Raw genomic sequence first — 11,435 nt, forward strand, 5'->3', positions numbered from 1 at the left:
AGTTATCCTGGAAATAACGACGTTATGTTACACTTGTTATACTGCATGCCTGCATTATCCTGAATGTTTCTGAATGATGCAGAATGTAAAAATCTAATCTTTTGTATGATCCATAGCTTCTGAGAATATGTCATATTATTATACAAATGCTACATTTGTTAATTTAATCTAAAAAAACAACTTTTTTTTTCTCTTTCTAAAGTGAACACATTAATAAAACATAGACATTTCCAAACACCCCATCAGCATATTTCTGCATTTAAAGGGAAATAATCAAGCATGGCTACAAAACAATGTTTATTCGTGAATTTCAAAAGGTTTTACACACAGTTTGACATGATTGAAGTCTATTTTGACAGTTTTCAGAATAACTGCCAGTGAGCCAAGAAAAGTATTAAAATAAACTTAACGGCGCACTATTATTTTTCTGTATTTGACATGCTGCCTGAACCACAGTATTATTTAATAATAACACAGTAGGACTTTTATACAGCCAACCTTATTAATATTTTTACTGTTAATGAAAAACAGGGGCCAACAATGGTTACTTTCATTTATTTTTGGTTTGCGGACAAGCTAGTGCGGAATTAAATTGTGGTTTGGACAAGTGTTACCAGCGCAAATGTTGTAAAATGTCAGGTCACGTAATATCATACAGAAAGTTCTATTGTCTTTTTTTTAATCTTTACAATCTTGTAATACACTACTTCAGCCAAGTTAAGGTTGTTCTTTAAACGCTAATTCATCAGTGCTAGCATTAGTGTGCTGATACAACTTTTGAACAGAACACAACAGTTTTCTTAACATAAAATGCAAACAAACAAAAAAGGTTGTTAACATGTAAGTGTAAAAAATGTAATGGGAAAATGTAATCATAGTTTTTGAGGGGATTTCTCTCAGCAAAGACCCTTAACTTTACAAAGGACTGTCAGTCTGTTGACTGTCACAGATCTAGTTTCTGCATTCATGTTTTTGGTTTAATATAATGACAATGAATATAATTATTCAGCCCTAAAAGCTAATAAATAAAGTTCCTGGGAGGAATCTACAGCCAAATGTTTTCTTAGTCGTATATACAATATGATTCCGGTGAAGTATTTTTTGTTGCCTGCCGACTGAGTCCGTTCACTGCTCCTGCGTGCCCCAGGAGATGTAATCAGGCCGCGTGGCTGCGCTGTACTCGTCCACCAGCTGCTGGACGACTTCTCGAGAGTTGTCCAGCTCGTCATAGTTGTCCTTGAATATGTCCTCTTTGCGGAACTGCTCCAGGAAGGCCTCACGCTTACGCAGTTTGTCATACTGCCGGCAAGTGCGCTCGAACAGCTGTGGGATGCCAAATGACAGGAAATCAGACTTTACCCTGGGAAACCACCCAAGTACATAGCTCTTATTCCAACCTCGGTGAAACGTACTCCTGTTTTTCCTTTTGAACTAAATTCTTTAAAAAAAAAAAAGGAAATGAAATCATGGACTTCAATGACATTTTCCTGACTTATATTTGAGACTTACAGTAATTGGAAAATGAGGCCTAATAACGTCTGACAGTAAAGTTGTTTCAGCTGTGATTCACTGACATCACAGCATTTACTTTTCCCCTAACTTCACTTGTGGGGCTTAAAATGCCAACACAAAAACAAACAAATGTTTCCATGTTTGGGAAAACATGTTATTTGAAAGAAAGTGGGGGGAAAAAAACTAAAACGAATTCATGTAGAATTCCCCTCAAACTGCTGATGCTGTGTCAGCTCATTTGGATGCTTTGATTGGTCCAAACATTGACTGAGCTATCACAAAACTTAGACTCTTGACAAGACTGAAAGACAACTATGAGGACTTACGTTAGAGATACTTGTGTGGTTAGCCATCATCAGACCACTGACTCTGTGGGCAGAGGGCAGGTACGGTGACCTTCTGGAAAGTGCCACCTGGATGCTCGCAGGACCCCAAGGAATAAAACTGGCAAGTTTACGTTCTCTGATCCTTTGGAGGCTTTTGTGAACCTGCAGTGGAGTCAGAGCCGTTTTCATAAACTTCAGATATGCAAAGATTAAGGCTGGCAAACATTTACAATGTATAATCTTATTAATTGCAGGCTAGCCGTCGAAATTGACATCGACTGTGTATTACTGCAACGATAAGTGGTTGGACGGTAGAATTATTGAATTTTTGGTTGATGTGTAGTATGTGTTTCAGATTCTTTGTCCTGTGCAGTGGGGCAGACACACCCACCTGCGTGGGGTCGACCTCTCCCTGGATGATGTTGAGGATTGCGATGTAGCAGTGGCTGGTCTGCCTTTCTCTCCCTGTGGACACCATCACATTCTTGGGTTGGAGGAGTCTCCTCATCACATCCAACACTGTGGTTTTTCTGACACTGGCAACCTGTCAGAAACAGCCGGAAAACACCTCTAGTCAGAACAGTACTCTACGTCGAATTGGCTGTATTTGCCAGTTGGGTATACTTATCGCAACTTACCGACTGGTCAGTGGTGAGTGGTGTGTACCCAGTCATGAGGAAGTGGAGGCGAGGTGTGGGGATGAGAGAGGCAATCAGGCCAATGAGGTCGTTGTTCATGTAGCCTGGGTACCGCAGTGTGGTCGTGCTCGCAGACATGATGGTGGAAACCTGGATGCATGAGGCGTTCAGTTTAGATCAACACATTAGCATTAATAATAATAACCATTTGAGATTTACAGAATATGTCTGAACAGGGGTTAAGGCTGAAGGATTGACATAGAATTCTAAAGTTTTGTGAAAAGCTCTAAGTCAAAAATCTGTGAATTCCTATTCAATATCTGCTCATCTAGATTTAAGGAAATGCTGAGAAAACACTCAGAGGTTGTACACCAGAGATTCAGGAGCTTTGTTTAATTGCTTCATCGTTGTCTTTGTCCCTGATGTTACAATTCCTCCAAATTGCAGACATTATTGACCTACTTAAATAAACAACCAATGACTGCAATGAGACCTAGAGTAGAACTTGATAACATTGGTCATATGGCCATATACTGATATTTGTGTTGGTTTTCAGTGCATCCATAGTTAGTATAAAATAAAGAGTCAAGTGCACACTCATAAAGCAAGTATCACAAATGTACATAGTAATTTTGTTCTTTAAACAAATCCTAGCAGTGAAACTTCCAGACTAATTGAAGATGACTGTTAAAAATAAAAGTTCACGGGTGTCACTAAAACCTTGCAAGACTGAAGCCAGTATTCTGATTTACCGGCATGACATACTACATAGCTATGCCTGTTTTTTATTTTCAGTCTTCAGAGAAGAACAGGAGGTAAAAGTCTCTAAAGTCCTTCCCCTATGGGCAGGTAAGGTTTTGGAAGGGAAACCTGACCATGTGTATGTCTCGTGTGTGTCAAATTCAAGTGTGATTCGTAGAATAGGTGACAGCTCTGCCAGAATAAATAGCACAGACGCGTGCTGTTCTTTTCTAAGAAAGCTAAAATCCAGCCCAGCGTTCAACTGACTGGCCAAACTAGTTTGTGATTCATGTCATTTCTGCAGGGAGCGACACAGGTTAAGTATGGTCTGTCTCGGCATTTGTCTGTTCAGGCAAATTTTGCCGACGGGGGTTAAAAGCAGTTGACGGCTGAAGGGACAGAGTGTCTTACTCACCAGCTGATTGATCTGCGAAAAGGAGGGGTTCTGGATGTGTAGTCTGTCCGTGGCGATGCGATTTAGAGCTGTGTTGTCCAGCACCACCTGATGAACGGAGACGAAGTATTAGAACACAGACCGGAAAAATACATTTGTGACAGCACAACAGACGAAGAGACAGTCTGTACACTGCCACAAAGTTTGAATGAGAGTGAGGCGATATCTGAGTAATGATGAAGTCAAAGAGCGTTTTTGATGAAGCGGCACAGTGAGCTGCTGTCAGAAGAACTGAGCATTTGTGACTTTAAGTTTTCATTTCATCAACATAGGAGGCTCTGATTATTCTCCCAAGCCTACTCATAATCTGTGTTGTTGTTCACAAACAGTAGATGAACATCTACTTGTTTCCATTTGGCATCAGTGCATTCAGTGCATGTGCTGAAAACTTCTTCGTTCACACCAATTGAGTTTTGTAACGCTCACCACACAGTCTGCGTTCTGGGTTAGCCGCTTCAACGTGAGCAGCGAATTGTAAGGCTGAACGACCACGTCGCTCATTTCATCCTGGTTTGGGAAGACGGAGTAGGTCTGGACCAACTTCTTTGGATACCTGGACATCAAAAAAATAATATTTAGGCACATCGTGACACCACAAAAATGCGGGTAAACGAGTTGAGTGTTTGTCGCTGCAGACCTGTCATTTAGTTTTTCCAGGAGATATGATCCCAGCCCAGACCCTGTTCCCCCAGCAATGGAATGACACAGGACAAAACCCTGAAAAGAGAAACGGCAGGGGGGAGGGAGGGGATTACTTAGGACTTACACACGTCTTCAGATTTACTACTACAGCCTGTGCCACGTGTGGTTGTGTGAAGCTAACTGTAAATTCCACTCATGAAGGAGCTAAATGTGTGTGCGTGCGACCAAATACCTCTGTTCCTGGGCAGTTATATAAATGGGAGTGCGGCCCCACCTCACATATGGGCTCCCTCATACCCCCCAACACTGCCCTGTAATACCTGCCTCTGTGCTCACCCTGGTATTATCACCAGGCGTTCTACACGCCACACCCTGCCAACATACACACGCTCACAGCAGCGCAGGCCGCCCTCCACTGCAGTGTGCACACGCCAGTGCACACACTAAATAATAATGTGCGGTCGTAATGTGAATGAGTTACAGAAATGGCAGAACTTAGAGGGGAAATAGGAGTGTTGTTTTATGGGAGGAAGGCAGCTGTAGAAAGTACAGAAAGAGAGAGAATAATATGGTGGCGTTTTCCAACTTTGAAGTAGTAGGTTGACACAGAACTACGATAATGTGACAGTTTTCACCAAAAACTGTCATAGCAATATATCAGCAAATTGATATTTTTTTTACACCCCTAATTAAAATATAATTATGTTTTGGTTGTTTCTGGGATTTTACTGTCAGTTTCCTCCTTTAGATCTAAACACAGTATTTAACAAAATATGTAATCAATGATTAACTTGCCTCCAGACTGTCACTTCCATCTGCTTCCCGGTCAATGATATCAAAGATGTCTTCTTGGATTTTTTTACCCTAAGAAATTTTAAAAAATGTACTTGAGATTGATAAGTCTTTTGATCCGACAATCTTGTTAAATGGAAATGTAAAATAAGGTGATCACCTGTGAATATCCACTAGCCCAGTTGTTGCCTGCACCACCACCATGCTCAGAGAGGTAAATGTTTTCTGGGTTGTACAGGTTTGCATATGGTGAGTTAAGGATGGAGTGGATCACCCTGGGTTCCAGATCCAAGAGGACGGCACGGGGGATGTAGTGTTCATCATCAGCCTGCGAGGGAAATAATAAGGCATTTGTACAGTAAGTACCAGCACTCACTGAAAGTAGCACATGTTCCTGCAGTCACGCTCGAATCAATTTACACTGCAAGCCTGCCATCTAGTGGCAAAAAGTTGAGAGGTAAAATAGGTTATTAGGCTGTAGTGCAGTTTTTGTTGTTTTAAATCTATTGTCTTGCACATACAACTATACACACTGCATATACAGTACTAAAATACCCTGTTTGAATATGCAATGTTTTCCTTTGTTTATTTTTGCTTACATGTGAACAACTGCAAAAACACACTGTATGGTGGTTTTGTGGTGTGCGTAGGTATTTGAAGGATGAAAACCTGATAGAAGAAGACGTCCTTCCTGTCAGTGCCTTCAGTTGCAAACTCTTCAACGATCCCCTCTGGACTGATGCCGTGTTCTGCACACAGCTGCTTCCAGAACTCAAATCCAACTGATAAAGAATGAAAAATGTGAAAGACGTTCTTTAATTATTTTAAAGACCAAAATCTGAATTTAAAAGACGCCTCTGGAATATCCAGCATAAGGGACATTCCAGGTTAAGTCACTTTCTACATTTTAAACTAAAAACAAAATATTGTCTTTTGGGGTTGTACTCATATCCTGTTGTTTAAGATATGTTGTTATGGATACTTTGGTTTCTATATCCGTGCAATTTCTAAATACTTTTGAAAGTCAATGCTATTAGTAAATGTATTATACACGTAAAGATTATAATTTAGTTTAGAAGAGTCTTAGACGCTGGCAATTAAAACAGTCATTCAAACTTTAGGTTTTGTATACAATGACAAAAGTATCAGAAACACCTACTCTTTTATTTCACCAAAAATAAAAAATCGAATAAAAAATGTAAGTTAGTTGTTAGTGTTGCTATTATATATCACTATCAAAATCGATCCTTGATGAAGAAATGAGCCAGTACTCACACTGGTAGCCAACAATAATGGAATGTATAAGATGACATTAGCTTTGGTCAACCCACACTGCACGCAATCAAACTAAGACAGGCTGGCTGCAGTTAAACGAAACGGAAACGTTTACACTTATATTTCACCTTAACTGTAGTTTTGGTACAAACAATCGGGTAACGATAGATAGATGATCCTGGTTAGCTCACTTTAGTAAACAGATGCACAAAAGCTAATAGAAGAAAAATATCATGCTGAAGGAAAAACCATCAACGTCTTTTACGTACTCTGATTTCCACATTGTCCCAGTTGAAGAGTGATAATTTCCCTCGGCATCTTTAGTCTTTAGCCGGTCCTGGGTTAAACTGTATCCTAAATGAACACAAAACATAGACCGCTACATGAAGCAGCAACAGCACCAGTCCGCTCCTTCCCGCTTGGTATTGACGTGACGCTACCGAGCAAATGCAGAAAAACGTTGCAATGTATTTACGGCGCCCCCTAATGTTTAGGAGTGCAAATAAAGAATGCGAAATTAACTCGTTCTTAGTCTTTGATTCTTTGAACCAAAGGTGCTGCGCCTTATTATTCAAAAAGAAGAGGAAGCGAAATGAAAATACAAAACGTCGTGCAATATTACCGTAGCTATCAACACCAGCCAGTCGAAAAGGGAAGAGAAGAGAATGAAGAGGGTAAACGCTAGACAACATTTATTTCATTTTTTAATTTTTTTGTTGTAATATTTCATTTTTAAAAATCCCCTTTCTTTTCCAATGTGCTTCAAAGTAAACAAGTATACACATTTCCTCTGGCACCTCAAAGCCCTATGATGTAGGCGGTAGGCTGGAGTCTGATTGGACAACTGCGGCCACAGATAAACAGGTTACGCCATATTGACTCTTTCCGTGAAGAGCGCTTCGTTTCATTTCTGGAAAAATGACCATATAGTAAGTGTCAGCTTTCCTGAAAACAACTATGTGATAGTTTAAACCGAGCAAAACACCCAGGACTGTATCATTAGATAGTTACAGGTTATTTAGCTGACACTGCTAGCTTCTAGCTAGCATCTACTGCCATAGCGCAGATGCGTTAGCTTGGTGTTGCAAACGGCCACTGTTAACGGTTTTACATTGAGCTTCAGAGGTTTACACATTTTCACTTCAGAAAATTGTATGTTGCAGGTTCGGTTTCTGCTGAAAATGGCACACACTGGGGTAAAGGAAGAGGCAGCCGATGAGGACTGTTATGTCAGCAGCAAGGTGTACCTGCGAAGTCGACCGTGCTCCAGCGAGAGAGACAGCCAGGTGCGGGCAGTCAGAACCGAGCTTCAGTCCAGACTGGGGCCCTACGAGCCCGTCCTGACCTACCTTCAGTCAGTCCTGGTGTGGGAGAGACCCATTCTGTGCGTGCTACTCTACGCTACGGTCAACGTCGTGTTCTGGTGAGAAATTACGATAATAATAAATATTTGTCAGCGTACTTTAAAGACTTCACAGAGACCGTTTTGTTTATAAGTAATACACTATAGTCTTGTTTATTCTTAGGAACTTCTCAAAGTGGGGTTTAACTGTAAAGAGGAGTTCTCTAGAAGGGGAACATGGTTATCTTTTTACAAATGAAATTCGTTTTGTTCAGCTCATTAACATCATACAGACTGTTTATAAAAAAAGTGGACGTGTTATACAGTTGTAAAAGGAGAGCTGAGCGAGCAGTCCAAAAGTAACTTCTCTAGTTGAAGAGTGCAGTTCCATTCCTGTCTGTGGTCTTGATTTCAATAACAGCCATTATTTGTGTAGAACATGATGTTATTGTTTTTGTAATTTCTGATTTAACTCAATGAAAATAAGCAATATAAGCACAATAGGGACTGTGCAAATTGCATATAACATGAGCCTGTGTGACAAGGGTGTAATATTTTTCTAGATGTGAAAAAAAAACTGCTATTGTTTGTCTCTATATCTGTTGGTACAGCGTTGTTTTGGTGATTTGGTATTTATATATATATAACATTAATATTGGTTTGTCGTCTACCATTTTTTTCTGACCTAGTGTTCTCAGATTTAAGTCATTGTGACTGAATGCAGCTGGTGCTTTAACACAATACAAGCATTGCACCTGTCATTTGAAGAACACACAGGTGGTTTAATAGTGGCCCTATTTATAGACACTTTCTTCAGAAACCTCTTCTGTGGCTCTTGATTCTAACTGAAACCAGTGCATCATGATTAGTAACAGCGTGGTGCCAGAAAGATGCTCTGCACAGGTTTTATTATATACATACATGCAATGAAATGTTAATGTAGATGTTTGTGTGAACCTGAAAAATGAAAGTTAAACCAGCAGTTGTTTGGTTGTTTGGCTACCAGATAAAGTAGATTATAACTCTGGAGTTTTATGTAATCCTCAAAAACTAGGCTAATTCTCCACTAAGCTGTTAAACTTTAAAACCGATTTTCACCTGTTCTATCGAGCACAAGATTTGCTGATAAAACATGTTTTTATTTTTTCCCAGGTTTTTTGCCCTGACCTCACTGCGCCTCCTGTTTCTTATTTCTGCTTCCCTGGTTGTGGTTGTCTGCGTTGACACATGGAAGAACACAATTTGGCCAGAAATAAGAGGTGCTACAAGTTCTTCTTTACTTGCATTTTCCGTTTTGTGAATGCCTTTTTTTTACATTATTTGATTGTCACAGTTGTAGGGCTTATCATCATGTGATTGAAACAAATGCACTTCTGTTATCAGAACAGTCATGCAACTCTGTGCCATGGACTTTCAAATGAGTTATGAAAGAAGATAATTCAGTTTGTCTTGTACATTGTCTTGTACATTTATGTGTTTGTTGCATAGTCCAGAGGACACTGGTAATGAAAAAGTTTGAAAAAAAAAAAAAACGATCTGCTGCATGCAAAATATATATTTCTCAGGAGACAACTCCAGAACCTATCTTTTGCTCCACTCTTCATTATTTGCATCTAATCAGGCATCTTCAAGAAAGCAGACATTTCAACCTCTTTAAGTGGTTTCTACATAGAGGCGTGACACTGACATGTATAATAAACTAAAACAAACAAAAGTTACAAATATATGATATTAAAAGATATTTGATTTGTAATTTTTTTTCCTTTACAGTTCGTAAACCAGATGAATTAGAAAATGAAAGGTTTGTTATTTTCCTTTTTTTGTTTACCGAAATCCCTGCTTGTGTTTTGAGACGATTATGGAATAAATGAGAGGATGGCTTTAGTTTTCATAATCTTTTTCTTTCCTTCTAGCTGGGGTTTAATGCAGCCTGGCATCCTGAGTGTGCCTGAACTTTGCCACCACGTAGCAGAAGCTTGGGTCAGTGGAGGTGTTTTCGTGTCGTGGTTGATGCATTACAAACGGAACAATCGTGGAACGGTGAGAACCCCTCAAAAGCCATTACCGAGGGAATAATGTCTGTAATATTGTCAAATTCAACCTGTTCTTCAACCCGGTTTACTCGTCTTTTTCTTTTCCACTCTGTTTCAGTTTTGCATCCTAACCTGTGGAGTCTTCTTCTGCTTAGCTGTGGTGGGCCGTTACATCCCTGGCTATGTGCTGGTTTATTTCGCTGGTGAGTCTGAAGAGTCTGTTCAACCTTGACTGCAGATCCAAGCCCCCTCCTGATTGCAGTAGCTGGAAAACTGGGCCTGACCGGTTGTGTTAAAAATTAATGGCTGGTGAAACAAGATCTGTGGTCCCTCATGGCTAGGAGCCTGGAAGGTGATTAATGCCAGGGTTGAGACATGCAAAGAAGGGGTGAAGGAGGGAATGGTGCCATAGAAATCTAAAGAGGTCAGACTAAAACCAGGGCTAATGCCCCAACCTCTAGTAGATCCAGTGAAGCACTATTGCCAACTCCCTGTTTAAAAGTTTCACCCACTGCTGCTACCTCTTGTACAGTGTGTAGTGAACAAAGTACCAGATACTGAATCAGTGTCATCTACTACAATGTTCTTTATCCTATCATTGAAGTACACATTACACATGAAAATTAACTCCTTTCCTCTTTGCCTTGTAGTAATGGCTACCCTCCTGGCCCCTCTGGCAGCCTATCATCGGGCTTTTCAGCATGTGTCTGTGAAGCTGGAGCCAGTCCTGCAGCGGCTAGACTTTAGTGTTACTGGATACATGATGGCAAAGCCCATCGATAACCAGTGTAAGAAACACAGTTGTGTTTTTGCATATCAAGAAGCTAAAGTTTTTATATTGTCTTTCAAAGTAAAGGAAATGGAAAATAAGAATGAAAAAGCCTTTGCTATATACATATTTTTCTACAGTCCTGCGAAAGTCCATTCATGGTGCGGCCTCAGGTGATCCCAGCGACAGTGAAGAGGAACTGGCTGCATTTTGTCCAACTGTAAGTCCATGTCACCTGTAAGGACTGTCATTTTTCTTTTTTATAAATCATTCAAAATGACACACTGGATCTTCAGAGATGTTCAGAGACATTCAGGCATCTTATCTCCTCACATGTCCCTAGCACTCTCTTCTCTTTGTGCCAAATTGGCACTCCATTAACACTGAGCACTGTTGTCTATTTTAAATGTTACAGCTGGCTGAAATGCAGAGCTATGGAAACACTACATATGAAATGATAAGAGTTAACTGCACTCATCTACTGATTGATGACATATACCATAACTTGAACCCTGAGGTTCCACCCACTGGAAATGTCCAGTTTAAAGAGGCTAACAACAGGACAGTTGTGTTTTTTCAGATGTAGCATTAAAGGAGCTGTTCCAAGTTGGGTCACGCTAAAATGCTATTCAGAGCATGACCTGATGCTAATGACACTACTAAAGCATGACTAATCTTGAAGCAGCAACTACAACTACTGACAGTTAGACAAGTAACATTGGTTTAATGTCTCTCAGTGTCACTCAGTGGATAGACAAAGATCATACAGACTAATAAACAAGCTTTTATTTGTCAGGGTGTTGGGTGAACAGGACTGTGACTGACTGTGGTTTGTGGGAAAAGTTTCATGAAAACTTGTTCTGTATTCTTGTATTCTGTGACGTGAAGAGACACAACTAACCTTGTCCAGC

At 40.1% G+C, this 11,435-nt stretch overlaps 2 protein-coding genes across 4 annotated transcripts in view; one reads left to right on the forward strand and one right to left on the reverse strand.

Moving 5' to 3' along the window:
- Nucleotides 1–284: 284 nt before the first annotated feature.
- On the reverse strand, nucleotides 285–6,834 carry tubg1 (tubulin, gamma 1). The gene is made up of 11 exons (XM_025064766.1): nucleotides 6,650–6,834; nucleotides 5,775–5,887; nucleotides 5,266–5,433; nucleotides 5,109–5,177; nucleotides 4,309–4,388; nucleotides 4,098–4,224; nucleotides 3,633–3,719; nucleotides 2,477–2,626; nucleotides 2,230–2,382; nucleotides 1,839–2,000; nucleotides 285–1,323 (listed from the first exon to the last, which is right to left on the reverse strand). The coding sequence occupies exons 1-11, from the start codon at nucleotides 6,696–6,698 to the stop codon at nucleotides 1,126–1,128; spliced, it is 1,356 nt and encodes a 451-aa protein (XP_024920534.1). The 5' UTR covers nucleotides 6,699–6,834; the 3' UTR covers nucleotides 285–1,125.
- retreg3 (reticulophagy regulator family member 3) overlaps nucleotides 5,367–11,435 on the forward strand; it is a 9,967-nt gene continuing 3,898 nt past the window's right edge. Inside the window, exons 1-9 of one of the 3 annotated variants that reach the window (XM_025064764.1) lie at nucleotides 6,936–7,054; nucleotides 7,149–7,309; nucleotides 7,544–7,803; nucleotides 8,875–8,981; nucleotides 9,493–9,523; nucleotides 9,636–9,762; nucleotides 9,874–9,958; nucleotides 10,406–10,543; nucleotides 10,665–10,744. In XM_025064764.1, coding sequence (XP_024920532.1) covers nucleotides 7,562–7,803; nucleotides 8,875–8,981; nucleotides 9,493–9,523; nucleotides 9,636–9,762; nucleotides 9,874–9,958; nucleotides 10,406–10,543; nucleotides 10,665–10,744 — 810 coding nt within the window. In that variant the 5' untranslated portion in view covers nucleotides 6,936–7,054; nucleotides 7,149–7,309; nucleotides 7,544–7,561. Of the gene's footprint in view, nucleotides 5,464–6,919; nucleotides 7,055–7,148; nucleotides 7,310–7,543; nucleotides 7,804–8,874; nucleotides 8,982–9,492; nucleotides 9,524–9,635; nucleotides 9,763–9,873; nucleotides 9,959–10,405; nucleotides 10,544–10,664; nucleotides 10,745–11,435 lie in introns of those variants that run through there. The other 2 variants (XM_025064765.1, XM_017040574.2) reach the window with 2 other exon arrangements.

The sequence above is a fragment of the Cynoglossus semilaevis genome, chromosome 17, assembly GCF_000523025.1.
Source record: "Cynoglossus semilaevis isolate Cse_v1.0 chromosome 17, Cse_v1.0, whole genome shotgun sequence".
Taxonomy (NCBI): Eukaryota; Metazoa; Chordata; class Actinopteri; order Pleuronectiformes; family Cynoglossidae; genus Cynoglossus; species Cynoglossus semilaevis.